Source organism: Nansenia antarctica (genome assembly GCF_963989245.1).
Source record: "Nansenia antarctica genome assembly, chromosome: 3".
Lineage (NCBI taxonomy): Eukaryota > Metazoa > Chordata > Actinopteri > Argentiniformes > Microstomatidae > Nansenia > Nansenia antarctica.
This window is the reverse complement of record NC_137688.1, coordinates 70769585-70785270: the sequence shown is the minus strand read 5'-3', so window position 1 is coordinate 70785270 and position 15686 is coordinate 70769585. Positions and strand designations below refer to the sequence as shown.

The 15686-nt window shown below is 52.7% G+C and overlaps 1 protein-coding gene across 1 annotated transcript in view; it reads left to right on the top strand.

Moving 5' to 3' along the window:
* Positions 1-14301: 14301 nt before the first annotated feature.
* LOC308154338 (uncharacterized protein) overlaps positions 14302-15686 on the top strand; it is a gene marked incomplete at both ends in the record, with an annotated part of 6800 nt that continues 5415 nt past the window's right edge. The window contains one exon of the mRNA XM_080527501.1: positions 14302-14673. Coding sequence (XP_080383627.1) covers positions 14302-14673 — 372 coding nt within the window. The remainder of the gene's footprint in view (positions 14674-15686) is intronic.

Sequence of the window (15686 nt, the reverse complement as noted above, 5' to 3'; positions counted from 1 at the left end):
GTGGAACTCCAGAGAACAAGGGTGGTTCCCCGGGTATTGGGGTTCTCCCATTAGTCGTAGATTTACGCAGAGAGGTAAATAGCCATGCTATGCAACTTACCAGTCTGCAGGCCGAGCTCCAGAAGGCCTTCCCCACGGTCCAAGGTCAGATAGCCGTACTGGAGAATACCACCCGTGCCACCGTCGGGGTTGTAAATAGTCTCGAGACGAAGATGGACGCCCTGTCCGGGTCTCTCGCCTCCATCCAGCGTTCTCTGGACCTCATCGCCGCTGGCAACAGACCACCCCCTGACACGAGTTCCATATCTGGGCAGATGACTAATCCCCCGGTCGATCCTGTGAACCCCGTTTCGCTCTATCCTCCTGTCGCTCACTGGGAACCCAGGTTAGTCAGCCCCGCTCCATTCCATGGTGACTTTGATTGTTGTCGGGGTTTTCTGACCCAGTGCGAATTAGTATTTACGCACCAGCCTTCCAAGTACTCCTCCGACGGGGCCAAGGTAGCGTTTATCATGTCTCTACTCGCTGACAAAGCGCTCAAATGGGCCATAGCCGCTGTCGGGAGCAGTTCAAGATACTCCACGGATTACCCCCTGTTTAAAGCGGAGTTCCGGTTCGTGTTCGACCACCCCCAGGACGGGCAGGATGTAACCGGCCGCTTGTTAGCCATCTCCCAGGGTTCCCGCTCTGTAGCCGAGTACATGGTCGAGTTCCGTACTCTAGCCACGGAGACAGGCTGGAATGACGGAGCCCTCCTCAGCCTTTTCCACAAGGGGTTACATGATTCCATCAAGGACCTGTTGGTGCGCGACGATCCCGGCACCCTTAATGAGCTGATTACCCTGGCCCTTAGGATGGATGCACGCCTCCAGGTACGACGCACCGACCGCGTCCAGCGAGCTGTCACGCGCCCCACTACCTATCACGCCGGAACGACCCCGCCCCCTTCTCTGCCCATGCTGCCTCCTCCGCTCGTGGCTACTTCCGGGGCTGGGGAGCCCATGGAGATCGGACGCTCTCGGCTCTCGCGAGAGGAGCGAGAACGGAGGCTTCTCAACAAGCAGTGCCTGTACTGCGGCAAGGAGAGGCACATCATCCGGGCGTGTCCTGTCCGGCCAAAAGACCCAGCTCACCAGTAGGGGGCATACTGGTGAGCAACACCTCTCTCTCTCAGTCCCAGGTCACCCCCAGTCGCCTATTCCCTGCCACTCTCACCTGGGGGAAGGACACCCTGTCTGTCAGCGCCCTCATCGACTCCGGGGCTGATGGTTGTCTAATCGATGAAAACTTAGTCCACCAGGCGGGCATTCCCCTAGTCCTTCTAGACCGCCCCATCATGCCTAGGGCCATTGATGGCCGTTCCCTAGGAACTATCACCCACACCACTGGGCTTATATCTCTTACGATCTCCGGGAATCATACAGAGGAGATCCGGTTCTTTGTCCTTCAGATCCCCACGTCTCCCCTGGTGCTGGGTAGACCCTGGCTCGAGAGACATGAACCTCACATCTCCTGGGCTTCGGGCCAGATCCTAGGCTGGAGAGGTACGTGTTACGCCTCCTGCCTTCGCTCCGCCCTGTCTCCCTCTAGCGACCCCAAGTCTAAAATCACTCCGCCTGACCTCACCGGGGTTCCTCACATCTACCACGACCTAGCCCAGGTGTTCAGCAAGGACGAGGCACTCTCCCTTCCACCCCATCGCCCGTATGACTGTCCTATAGACCTCCTGCCTGGTGCCACCCTTCCTAAAGGTAGACTTTACAGCCTCTCACTCCCTGAAAAGGAGGCGATGCGTAACTACATTACGGAGTCCATCAACTCTGGTATCATCCAGCCCTCCTCCTCTCCCCTCGCGGCTGGATTCTTCTTCGTATCCAAGAAGGACGGTGGACTCAGACCTTGCATTGATTTTCGGGCTCTGAATGACATTTCTGTAAAGAACCGTTATCCCCTTCCCCTCATTAGCTCCACCTTCGAACCCCTCACCCATGCCAAGGTATTCACCAAGCTGGACCTACGTAATGCCTACCATCTAGTCCGCATCAGGGAGGGGGACGAGTGGAAGACCGGGTTTAACACCCACCTCGGCCATTTTGAATACCGCGTCATGCCTTTTGGTCTATCTAATGCCCCTGCTATTTTCCAGGCCCTGGTCAACGATGTCCTTCGGGACATGTTAAACATTTTTGTTGTTGTGTACCTTGACGACATTCTTATTTTTTCTCGGTCCGTGGAGGAGCACCACCAGCACGTCCGGCTAGTCCTGCAGAGACTCCTGGAAAACCGCTTATTCGTGAAGGGGGAGAAGTGCGTTTTTCACACCAGCTCGGTCACCTACCTGGGTAATGTGGTGGAGGACGGACAGATGCGGGCGGACCCTGCCAAGGTCAAGGCCGTCGTGGAGTGGCCTCAGCCCACGGACCGGACCCAACTTAGACGCTTCCTGGGGTTCGCGGGATTTGTGAGGCGGTTCATTAAAGGGTTCAGCCAGGTCGCAGCGCCGCTTACTGCGCTTACCTCCACCTCACGGCCCTTCTGCTGGACCGCCGCTGCTGAGACCGCTTTCGGCACACTAAAACACCTGTTCTCCTCCGCGCCAGTGCTGATCCACCCCGACCCCGAGAGACAGTTCATCGTTGAGGTAGATGCTTCGGACACGGGGATCGGGGGGGTCCTCTCTCAACGGTCGGGGGAGGACCAGAAGATACACCCTTGCGCCTACTTCTCCCGGCGCTACGAACCCGCGGCCCAAAATTACGACGTGGGCAACAAGGAGCTGCTGGCGGTTCACGAGGCCCTGAGGGAATGGAGACACTGGCTGGAGGGAGCCAAACTACCGTTCCTGGTGTGGTCTGACCATAGGAACCTCACTTACCTTGGGTCCGCCAAGAGGCTCAACTCTCGACAAGCCCGCTGGGCTCTTTTTTTTAGTCGTTTCGACTTCACCCTTACCTACCGTCCCGGCTCCAAGAACGTCAAAGCTGATGCTCTCTCCCGCCAGTTCCCCAAGGCGGATTCGGGTGTCGCTGAGGGGGGAGATACCATCCTGTCCCCGTCCCGGGTGGTGGGGTTCGTAACCTGGCCCGTCGAGGCTTTGGTAAGACAGGCTCAGCGGGCCGAACCAGACCCTAGGACCGGACCCCCTAACCGTTTGTTTGTGCCTACAGCTGTCCGAGCCAGGGTGTTGGAGTGGGGCCACTCCAGCTGCTTCGCTTGCCACCCCGGCGAGCGGCGGACGGCGGCATTCATCGGGAGGAGGTTCTGGTGGCCCAATCTCAGGGGGGACACCAGGGAGTTTGTGGCCGCCTGTACGGTGTGCGCCCGTAGTAAGGCCTCCCATCGGCCTCCTGCGGGTCTCCTGCAGCCTCTCCCGGTGCCCAGCCGACCGTGGTCGCACATCGCCGTGGACTTTGTTACTGGGCTCCCTGTCTCCCAGGGGTGCGACACCATTCTCACCATCGTGGACCGGTTCTCCAAGGCGGTCCACTTCGTTCCCCTCCCGAAACTGCCCACAGCGGCCGAGACGGCGGACCTCCTAACTCTCCACGTCGTACGCCTCCACGGGATCCCCTCGGATGTGGTTTCTGACCGGGGCCCCCAGTTCGTCTCCAAGGTCTGGCGGGCCTTCTGCAGAGGCATTGGGGCCACCACCAGTCTCACCTCCGGGTACCACCCTCAGTCCAATGGGCAGGCCGAGCGTGCCAACCAGGCTCTGGAAGCCGCTCTCCGATGTGTCTCCGCCCACAATCCCTCCTCCTGGGCGAAATACCTGCCGTGGGTGGAGTACTCCCTCAACACTATGGAGAGCGCCGCCACTGGTATGTCCCCATTCGAATGTTCCCTGGGTTACCAACCCCCTCTGTTTCCCCAACAGGAGCTGGAGGTAGCGGTCCCAACCACCAGGGCCCATCTCCGCCGGTGTCGCAACGTGTGGAGGACCGCCAGGGCGGCGTTGCTCCGCGCCACCGAGCGCGCCCGGCGGAGCGCGAACCGGCGGAGGGTGCCGGCCCCTGACTACCAGCCAGGTCAGAGGGTTTGGCTGTTGGCCCGGGACCTGCCCCTCCAGACCTCCCAAACCTCCACCCGGAAACTCAACCCCCGGTACGTTGGTCCCTATCCCGTGGACCGTATCGTCAACCCCACGGCGGTACGTTTGACCCTTCCTCCCTCCCTCAAAATACACCCGGTGTTCCATGTCTCCCAGCTTAAACCTGTGGCCGCCAGCCCTTTGTCTTCCCCCAGCCCGGCTCCGCCGCCGCCCCGTGTCCTGGATGATGGGGACCCGGTATGGACGGTAAACAAACTACTGGAGGTCCGCCGCCGGGGTCGCGGGTTTCAATACCTAGTGGACTGGGTTGGCTACGGGCCCGAGGACCGGACTTGGGTGCCTGCGTCCTATCTCGCCGACCCGTCCTTATTGGAGGATTTCTACCGAGCCAACCCCGGGGCCCTGGGTCCGTCGTCCGGTGCCTCCCCTGAGGAGGGGGGTACTGTTGTGCCTCCGAATCTGACACGCCCCCGTGAGCCTCGTTCTGGCGCCCCCTCCCGGCCGGATTGAGTGGGCCGGATCTCTGGCTCTGTTTTCAGCAGGTGTGGGCTATTACCGTTCAGCCCAGCTGTCCCAATCACCACCTGGACAGCCGCCTACTTAACCCTGCTACAGACAGAGATCAAACGCTTGAACATAACTTTCGGTATGGACTCCCTCGGACTTCTCTCTTTTGGATTTCTCTCCCTGGCTCGACCCCTGGACTCCCCTCTGGACTACTCTCTCATGGATCACTCTCCCTGACCCGAAAAGGATCTCGGACTTTGCTCACTAGGGTAGTATCGCAGCACATAATACAACACCCCTGACCTCATACACGCACACACACATAGTATAATTACACACCCCATAACTATCGCCTGCATCACACCTTTTGTTTGTTTTTCCACTAGTTAGTGTAGGGCCTATTTCTTTGTTTATATTTTCCATAATAAATCATTATATATTCTCCTGGCCTCTGTCTCTGTTTCTCTGGGGTTCCACCACATTTGGCTTTCCAGTTTCAAGGTGTGCATAACACATACAATACATCTGTTCTAATTCACCATCCAACCCTGAATGCTTGAAATGTACACTTAATAAACCATACCCTTTAAATGCAACATCATCAACTTAACTGAATGCAGATAAACTCAAAACAGGCATTTCACTCTTACTTTCACATTGACATTTAACACATCTCAGTCTGAATGAGCAGTCCTTTTCCTCCAGTGTGGGTTTGTGTATGCGTGTGTGTGTGTGTGTGTGTGTGTGTGTGTGTGTGTGTGTGTGTGCGTGTTCTGCAGGTGTCAGTTACCAGCGCCGTTGCTGTACAGTTCAGTTCAGTTCAGTGGGCGTTGTTAACAGTTGTGTGCGTGTACTTCCAGTGCGGGGTGTGGGTGTGTGTGTGTGCGCGTGCGAGCGTTAGTCCGTTCAGTTCACAGTTCTGTTCGTCTGCGCACGGTATGCGTGGTTGGCCAGTGCTAATGGCAAGGTGTAGTGCAGAGATTACCCATACAGCAGAGATCGCACGTCAAGGGTGTCTGATGGCTGGCAGGGCAAACTTCGAGAAACCTCGCTGAACCCACGCCTCACTGGCGTACGCTTCTCCTCTGTACAGGACAACGAACACCAACCACGAGTAGCTCCTTTCTCTCGCAGTTCACATACGGGGTGGGGGAGGGGTGAGCTGGCACACGCTTCTCCTCTCGATACTGACGACGTTCAGGCCTGCTCTTCCCAAATAAAACACTCGCAAATCAACGTATCCCTCTTAGCGACCTAGACGATCTAGATAACAGCACTAGACCCACACTTGAATGCTTTTCCAGCCATCCTCATCCATGTAGCCTATCTGTGCATCGCCATGTAGCTCCAGCTAATAGCAAACGCTAATTCCAGTTCAATGAAGCCCGACTTCGGCACTCGCACTATCAAATGAAACGAAAAACACAAACGTAACCGCGTTACTGATTCAAAGCGTGTCACTTTGTATGACCACTCGGTAATATCTTCTTATCAAAACTATATACTTGTAAAGAGCCCACACTGTTACCGCTCCGTCCACGTTGCTCGTTCCAACTCACTGACTCTCTTTCAAGCACACCTGCGCAAGCACCCCTGCGCGTTCATGTGAGCTCGTCTTAAAGGCGCAGCATATATTTGTACCCGCTACATTTGGAATACCCCGGGTGGTGCAAAGCGACCAGGGCTCCAATTTTATGTCTCGGTTATTTGCTCAAGTGCTGAAACAACTACACATCAAGCACAACCAGGCATCGGTGTATCATGCTCAAAGCCAGGGTGCGCTTGAGCGAGTCCACCAGACGGTTAAGTCTCTGATGCGCGCCTACTGTACAGAGCTGGGGGTGAGGAGGGGTTGCCCTGGTTACTGCTGTCTGTGCGGGAGGTGGTACAAGAGAGTATGGGGTTTAGCCCAAATGACTTGGTCTTTGGGCATACGGTGCGCGGTTTGTTGGGGGGGCTGGCAGATGGGTGGAAATCACGTCAACCTCCCCAAAATCTGTTGAGTTATGTCAATGAATGAATGAATGATGAATGAATGAATGAATGGACTTTATTGGACTTTATTGTCATTGCTACAGTACAGGTACCAAACAACGAAATTTAGGAGGGGTGGCTCCCATGGTTTCAGACAGGTTATATTCAACATTGGAAATGGAAAAAGGGAATTTGGAGAGTGCCCAAGTGAAAATGAAGCGCCTGTATGATCGCCGTGCAGAGCCGAGGCAGTTCACTGCAGGTGATCAAGTACTGGCTCTGTCGCCTGTGGTTGGGTCACCATTCCAAGCAAAATACACTGGCCCTTTTACTGTGGTGGAGAAAATCTCTGAACAGAATTATTTGATAGCGGCTCCAGAACGGAGGAAGTCCACTAGGCTCTGTCATGTTAATCTTTTGAAATCTTTCTGTTTCTTTAGCAGAGGGTCCTACACGCCCTGAAGAAACCGCGGAGGGGGTTCGACCGGTTCTGTTAACATGTACTGAGGGTGTGATCTCATCTCATATGGTGGCAGCATATGTGGGGGATGATGAAGTGATTCCGGATGAGGGGATTTTGCGTGGCCGTTTGAAAAACTTAGATGTGTTGTTGGGCTCTCAATAACTTAGATGTGTTGTTGGGGCATTTGGATGGTCCGAAGAGAGAGGAAATGGCCGGTCTGATTAAAAGTATTTTAATACTATTTTAAGTCTTTTTTTTTCAGATGCCTCGTCACGTACTCCTCTGATAGAGCATGATGTGGATGTTGGGGATGCAACTCCCATCCGGCAGCGTTTTTATTGGGTTAGACCTCCAGACTCCTTTCCTCTTCCTAAAATGGAGGATTGTCTGGATCAGTTGAGGTCTTCAGCATTTTGACGTGTATGTGGGGGGTGGCGTTGCTCCGTTGGTGGTCCCCTCACCTTTTTGCGATCAGCTGTTTTGAGTATTTTGAGCCATGAGCAGGGTTACTGGGAATTTATGAAGTCTTGTTTGTTTTTTGTTTGGTTATTGGGGGGGATTATTGGATTTTTGAATGAATGAATGAATGAATGGTCTTTATTGTCATTGATATAGTACAGGTACCAAACAACGAAATTTGGGAGGGGGGGGGGGGGGCTCCCCTGGTGCTAGGAAAAAGAAGAAAAAAAACACAGAAGGGAAAGGAGCTGGTTTACATAAATAAAGGCTATGTACACTATCCACTATACTATACTGTACAAATAAAACACTGTGCTGTACTCTATGCTATACCTATTCTAACCTATTGCTGTACTCTATGCTATGCTATACCTATTCTAACATTTCCTATTCTCTGCAACCTTATGTACCCTAGGGTTGTCATATTGCACATAGTGTTATTGCACATTCATTTAAAGTGTCGCAGTTTGCAGGCTTGAAATGTACACATTTGTGCCTCAGCACTACACCTGATTTTCAATCCAGCAGCTGCCATCAATCCGTCCAGACTGTCCAGGGCCCAGAACCTAGGTCTTTGCTGTGTTCAGGGCCTGGATGGCCCTGGGGTCAAAGCTGAGCTTCAGTCTGTTTGTCCTTGCGAACATGGTCCTGTACCGGCTGTTCGAGGGCAGCCAAGCAAAGTGTTCGTACCCAGGGTGGGATGGGTCTCTGGAGATCTTGGAGGCCTTCCTGAGGCAGCGTGTGTTGTACAGCTCTTCCAGAGAGGGGAGGGGGGCGCCCGTGATCTTCTGGGCCGTTCTCACGACTCTCTGTAGCGCATTCCTCTCTGCGGCTGTGCAGCTGGAGAACCAGTTGCAGATGCAGTAGGTGAGGATGCTCTCCACTGCGCAGCGGTAGAAGGCCACCAGCATCTCCTGTCCGATGTGGTCCTTCCTGAGGACTCTCAGGAAGAAGAGCCGCTGTTGTGCCTTCTTGATGATGGCTGCTGTGTTGTTCTTCCTGGACAGGTCATCCTGTATGTGCACCCCCATGAATCGGAGGGTTGAGACTCTCTCCACGCTCCCTCCGTCGATGAGCAGGGGCTGGACCTCATATTTTTTCCTCCTGAAGTCCAAGATGATTTCCTGGGTCTTTGACTGGTTCAGCAGCAGGTTGTTAACCTTGCACTGCTTGCTCAGCTGCTCTACCTCATCCCTGTACGCCGCCTCGTCCCCCCCCGAGATGCAGCCCACCACGGTGGTGTCGTCTGCAAACTTTACGATGGAGTTGCTGTGGTGCACGGGGTGAAGTCGTAGGTGTAGAGGTTGTAGAGGATGGGGCTTAGCACGCAGCCCTGGGGGGACCCAGTGCTGAGTCTGATTGCTGTGGAGGTGTGGGAGCCCACCCGCACCCTCTGGGGGCGGTCGGACAGGAAGTCCTTGATCCATGCACATATACCTACTACCCAGGTCTAGTAGTTTGGTCACTAGCCTGTCTGGAAGGATGGTGTTGAAGGCAGAGCTGAAGTCCACAAAGAGCAGTCTCGCGTAGCTGTTTCCCCTCTCCAGGTGGGATAGAGTGGAGTGGAGAGTCGTCGCGATGGCGTCCTCTGTGGACCTGTGGGCTCTGTAGGCGAACTGGTATGGATCCAGGTTGGGCGGGAGGCGTGTGACTATGTGGGCCCGGACTAGTTTCTCGAAGCACTTCATGATGATTGAGGGGGGGGATGTGACAGCCCTCTCACTCATAACCATATATGGAGGGGTTGATTAGATGATCAGAGGCACCTGGTGAGTGGCCTACTTAAACTGGCTGCTCACCTTGATTCTCCCTCTTCTCCTCCTTCCACCAGGTTTGGTTGTTTTGAGCTTAGGCTCTCTTTAGCGTTACTTTTACTTTAACACACCTTACAACATCTACACTACACCTTCCACTCATCCATACACTGCATTCACTACTGATGATACTGACTAACATATCTATTGTTATTTTAAGTACTTTAAGTTAGTTAATTAAATAAATACTTTTGTTCTGATTTAAAGCTGTGTGGTCTCCCCTTATTTTGTGTACAGTGCCTTGAGCCTGGGCTGTTACACTGCTTTAAAGGAGATATCCACGTGTTATTCCCTTGTGTTCACAGAGAGACCGAAGGTGGCGTTCTCTGCTGCCCTAGGTGCTTCGATGGAACCTGCCTCTGGTCTTACCACTGTGGTCTACAAAAACATCATCACCAACATCGGCCAAGCCTACAGCCCAACCACAGGTACTGCTGACACACAGCAACGGATAGAAAATGAGTAAATGAATGAATAGATGGTTAAAAAACCTGTGTGAATCCCAAAATGATATACAAAGGTTATCCTGTAAACAACATTACGACAACAGCTATGCAGGATGAACACATCAAAGTCCCAGGTTATTTCCAGTGTGGGGTCAGCTCAGCTATAGGGACTGTGTTCACCATTACTAACAGTCATGTTGCTCTGGTGTCCAGGAGACACAGACAGTGTTGATCTCTCTCTGCTTTCCTCTGATACAGGACTCTTCACAGCACCAGTGAGAGGAGTCTACTACTTCAGACTCAACGCCTATGAAATCAAAGCCTCAACATATCTTCCTCTGTTCTTGTATAAGAATGACCAGCAGATGATGTTTGTAAGTCATTACACTAATGCAGGGACTCAGTCTGTATCCGGTGGGTTGACAAGAGCTTCTAATGTTCCTCTGACAACTTGTCATTAAACACCACCTAAGAGCAAACAGCACTGAGTCCTTGTGATGTATTGACGTGTGTGTTATCCCCAAAGTAACTCAAACCCAAACAGACGTGTTGCGTGCACCAGAGTCACCAGAGTCACCAGAGGCTGCTGAAGAGCTGGTGAACATTGACCTCAGGACACACTTACACCGACAGAGCATGCATTTCAATGACAGGTGTGCAAGGGGGAAATAATGATTACATATACCTAAAAACACACACACACACACACACACACACACACACACACAGGGAGGAGGGGGGCTGTGGCCCAGGAGGGGGGGGGGGGCTGTGGAGAGAGAGAAAGAGAGAGGAGGAGAGAGAGAGAGAGAGGAGGAGAGAGAGAGAGAGAGAGAGAGAGAGAGAGAGAGAGAGAGAGAGAGAGAGAGAGAGAGAGAGAGAGAGAGAGAGAGAGAGAGAGAGAGAGAGAGAGAGAGAGAGAGAGAGAGAGAGAGAGAGAGAGAGAGAGAGAGAAATTCGGATAGGAGGAGGGATAGAGTTAGGGTTAGGTTAGTGGTTAACATCATACAGTATGTGTTATAAAAGTGCTCCACCTTGTGGTCAGATTATGGTAGTGATCACTGCCTGCCTCCCTCTGGTGCAGCTCTCACCTCCCGCCTCTAGAGGGCAGGGTGACACAGGGAGAGACAAGGAGGTTGGAAACATCCTGTAAAGTACGTCTGAAATACAACAAACATGTGTTCATTGGACTGGATTCGGACAGAGAAGCTTCTAGACAGACAGAGAGCTGTGTGTGCTTCAGTACACAGAACACTACGCTAGCTAGAACGCTACACTCTCTGTGGTTTCTACAACAGCATGTTTGGATACTGGATTCTGATTGGCTAGCAGCAGTGGTAAATATCTCAACAACCCACAGTTCAGACCGCATTTCCAGTATCAATGCGCCTCCCAATCAGTCTGATTAAGAACACCATTACTGACCTACAATGCAATGGTTGATCTTGTTTATGGGACTATATTCTGTGGCGGAAGGATATGAATGAATGGTCCTTATTTGTCATTATAGTACAGGTACCAAACAACGAAGATATATGTATTCTGAAACGATTAATGATTGTAAATACATGAATTTAATGTTACAACTGTGTATTTATTTTTTATATTATGTGGTGGCTGTTGTAGAAAAGCATTTTACCATTGGAGGGCGGGGGTTGTGGACTCATTTACCACTGTACAGGGTTTTCCTACTCGGCTTCGCCTCGTGCCACAGCCCTGTACCAGTGGTAAATGAGTCACAGCCCTGTACCAGTGGTAAATAAGTCACAACCCTGTACCAGTGGTAAATAAGTCACAACCCTGTACCAGTGGTAAATGAGTCTACAACCCTGTACCAGTGGTAAATGAGTCACAGCCCTGTACCAGTGGTAAATGAGTCCACAGCCCCCTCCTCTCATGGTAAATGAGTCCACAACCCCCTTCCTCTCATGGTAAATTGCTTCCATTTACTATAGGAAATGATGAGGACGATCTGAGCTGCTCTCTCCTTCCCCCTCTCTCTCCTTCCACTCTTTCTCCTTCCCTCTCTTCTTCCTAACCCTAACCCTCTCTCTCTCCTTCCCTCTCTCTCTCTCATTCCCCTCTCCTCCCTCTCTCTCTCCTTCCCTCTCTCCTTCCCCTCTCTCTCTCCTTCCCACTCTCTCTCTCCTTCCCCTCCCCCCTCTCCCTCCATATGAAGTTTCACCTACTATAAGAGCCGCCTCGGGGGGGTCAAATGACCATAGTCTTTACAATGGGAAGCTGCTACTTACACACAACGGCCACTAGTTGGCGCGTCTTGTAAATTAGCCTGCCTCCTACACAGAAACACTGCAACATAGCTTCATACTAGCTTATCCTGATGTGATGTTGAAAATGTAAGGATACTGGGTGGTAGAGAACGCACATATCTAGTAAATGTCATGAAAGGAGGGTCCTGAAATTTGATCGAGTGAAAAGATATAAAAACTGTTACTCACAGGGTCAAAATGACCCCACCCATGGCTGTTCTAGTGTTAAGCAGACTGACGCAGCCAACTCACATTCAAAATTGTCATCACTCATCTGTTGTCGTCTAAACGCTTGTTATTACACATTAACCCTTCGCCTCCCTCTCTCTGTGTTCAGGAGAGTGTGAGAAAGTTCCCGTGAAACAAAATATTTTATTGTCATTCCAGTCATGCCGACAGGAACACCTCACGGTGAGTTCTTAACTTGTGACATCAGTCTCAATATGCCGGATACGCTTCTCGTAAAGGACAGGGGGAAGTACAGTAACACACACACACACACACACGCACACACACACACACACACACACACACACACACACACACACACACACGCACACACAGGCCGGGGGGGAATTACAGTAACTGACTGCACCTACAGGTTGACCTGTCTTAGGAGCAATGCGTTCAACATTATAAACACCCATAATGCACTGCAGGTCATAAAGGTTATAAAGATCCATGATGGCCTGCAGGTCATAAAGACCCATGATGCCTTGCAGGTTATAAAGATTATAAAGACCCATGATGCCTTGCAGGTTATAAAGGTTATAAAGACCCATGATGCCTTGCAGGTTATAAAGGTTATAAAGACCCATGATGCCCTGCAGGTCATAAAGACCCATGATGCCTTGCAGGTTATAAAGACCCATGATGCCTTGCAGGTTATAAAGACCCATGATGCCTTGCAGGTTATAAAGGAGAGAGAGTGATGGTGTCAGGGAGGCAGAACGGTTCAACACATTATTAAGCTCTGTTGTGACAGACAAGCTATAACAAACTGCTGCAGCACGCGCGCACACACACACACACACACACACACTCACACTCACACTCACACTCACACTCACACTCACACTCACACTCACACTCACACTCACACACACACACACACACACACACACACACACTCACACACACACTCACACACACACACACACACACACACACAGGTGGCTTTCTGCCTTCCACTCACATTCCAGCTCTGTTTGACAACAGAGTACAGACTGGCTCATGGGGAGACAGAGAGACAGAGAGACAGAGAGACAGAGAGACAGAGAGATAGGGAGACAGAGAGAGGGAGAGACAGAGAAACAAAGAGAGAGAGAGACAGAGAGACAGGGAGACAGAGAGACAGGAAGAGAGAGACAGAGAGACAGGGAGACAGGGAGACAGAGAGACAGGGAGACAGAGAGACAGGGAGACAGAGAGACAGAGAGACAGGGAGACAGAGAGACAGAGAGAGAGACAGGTCTGAAAGAAAAAGTTGTTTCCGAAGTCTCCTTCTACACGTGACGTCAGAGAGGGGTGTGGCCGGGGTGAGAAGGTGCTTTCCTTCAAACAAATAATAATAATAATAATATTCATCTTTTTATTGTTCTTCTTCTTCTTCTTCGTATTATTATTATTATTATTATTATTATTATTATTATTATAAACGACCCGTGTTGTGTCTCTGACCGTGACTAACATACTCTAAACATGTGTTCAATTATATGATATTATAGGTTAAAAATACGGGAGATTTACGGGAAAATATTGAAACGGGAGCACAGCGGGAAAGACAGGTAAAATACGGGAGAATCCCGGGAAAAACGGGAGGGATGACATGTTGCCATGAGTCCTTGACATGGAACATGTCCACGGGTCTTTCTCTGCGGTCGGTCGTGGAGAAGGGCACGAGCAGGAGGAATTAACCGGCTCCGGTGTCTGTGAATGAGAGACAGACAGACAGACAGCTGCTGCCTGCGGCCAGAAACAAGCCACCGGATCTGACCGCGTCACGGGGCAGGGAGGGGCTCCCTGGCGGGGCATGTCCCAACACATCCACACACACACACCGGAGAGGGACGGCAGACGGACGGACGGACGGACGGACGGGGGATTATATCCAGCGGAGTGGAAATAAATACATCACGAGTAGCGTAGCCTAGCCACTCAGACATGCTTCCGTGCGCACGGCGTGTCCCACACATGGAGTTACTGGTGTGTTTAGCCTGCTGGAAGGGACAGAGTTAGACCGGCGGGAAGAGACCGATCGAGGGATAAACCGTTGGACTCACTCCGTGTCTCCCTCCCCTCCGTCCCGGGCTCTGCGGTGGCCATGTCCGCCCCGGGGAAGGTGATGAGAGACGGGCTGCTGGAGAAGAGGAGCAGCGGTCTCCTGCAGCTGTGGAAGAGGAAGAGGTGCGTGCTGACGGAGGACGGCCTGCGTCTGCAGAGTTGGAAAGGCAGCGGCGGCGCAATTACGCACGGGGAGGAGGGGGGAGCCGGCGCCCTCCTCCCCCTAGGCTCTGGCTCCCGGTTCTGGTCCAAGGAGACCAAGGAGCTCCGCTTCGAGCGCATGGCCACCGTGGACTGCGTGGAGCACAAGCGCGGGCTCGTGTACTTCACCGTCGTCATGGCCACGGGGAAGGAGATCGACTTTCGGTGCTGCGCGCAGCAGGAGCTAGCAAGCAAAGTGTTCGTACCCAGGGTGGGATGGGTCTCTGGAGATCTTGGAGGCCTTCCTGAGGCAGCGTGTGTTGTACAGCTCTTCCAGAGAGGGGAGGGGGGCGCCGGTGATCTTCTGGGCCGTTCTCACGACTCTCTGTAGCGCATTCCTCTCTGCGGCTGTGCAGCTGGAGAACCAGTTGCAGATGCAGTAGGTGAGGATGCTCTCCACTGCGCAGCGGTAGAAGGCCACCAGCATCTCCTGTCCGATGTGGTCCTTCCTGAGGACCCTCAGGAAGAAGAGCCGCTGTTGTGCCTTCTTGATGATGGCTGCTGTGTTGTTCTTCCAGGACAGGTCATCCTGTATGTGCACCCCCATGAATCGGAGGGTTGAGACTCTCTCCACGCTCCCTCCGTCGATGAGCAGGGGCTGGACCTCAGATTTTTTCCTCCTGAAGTCCAAGATGATTTCCTGGGTCTTTGACTGGTTCAGCAGCAGGTTGTTAACCTTGCACTGCTTGCTCAGCTGCTCTACCTCATCCCTGTACGCCGCCTCGTCCCCCCCCGAGATGCAGCCCACCACGGTGGTGTCGTCTGCAAACTTTACGATGGAGTTGCTGTGGTGGACGGGGGTGAAGTCGTAGGTGTAGAGGTTGTAGAGGATGGGGCTTAGCACGCAGCCCTGGGGGGACCCAGTGCTGAGTCTGATTGCTGTGGAGGTGTGGGAGCCCACCCGCACCCTCTGGGGGCGGTCGGACAGGAAGTCCTTGATCCATGCACATATACCTACTACCCAGGTCTAGTAGTTTGGTCACTAGCCTGTCTGGAAGGATGGTGTTGAAGGCAGAGCTGAAGTCCACAAAGAGCAGTCTCGCGTAGCTGTTTCCCCTCTCCAGGTGGGATAGAGTGGAGTGGAGAGTCGTCGCGATGGCGTCCTCTGTGGACCTGTGGGCTCTGTAGGCGAACTGGTATGGATCCAGGTTGGGCGGGAGGCGTGTGACTATGTGGGCCCGGACTAGTTTCTCGAAGCACTTCATGATGATTGAGGGGGGGGAT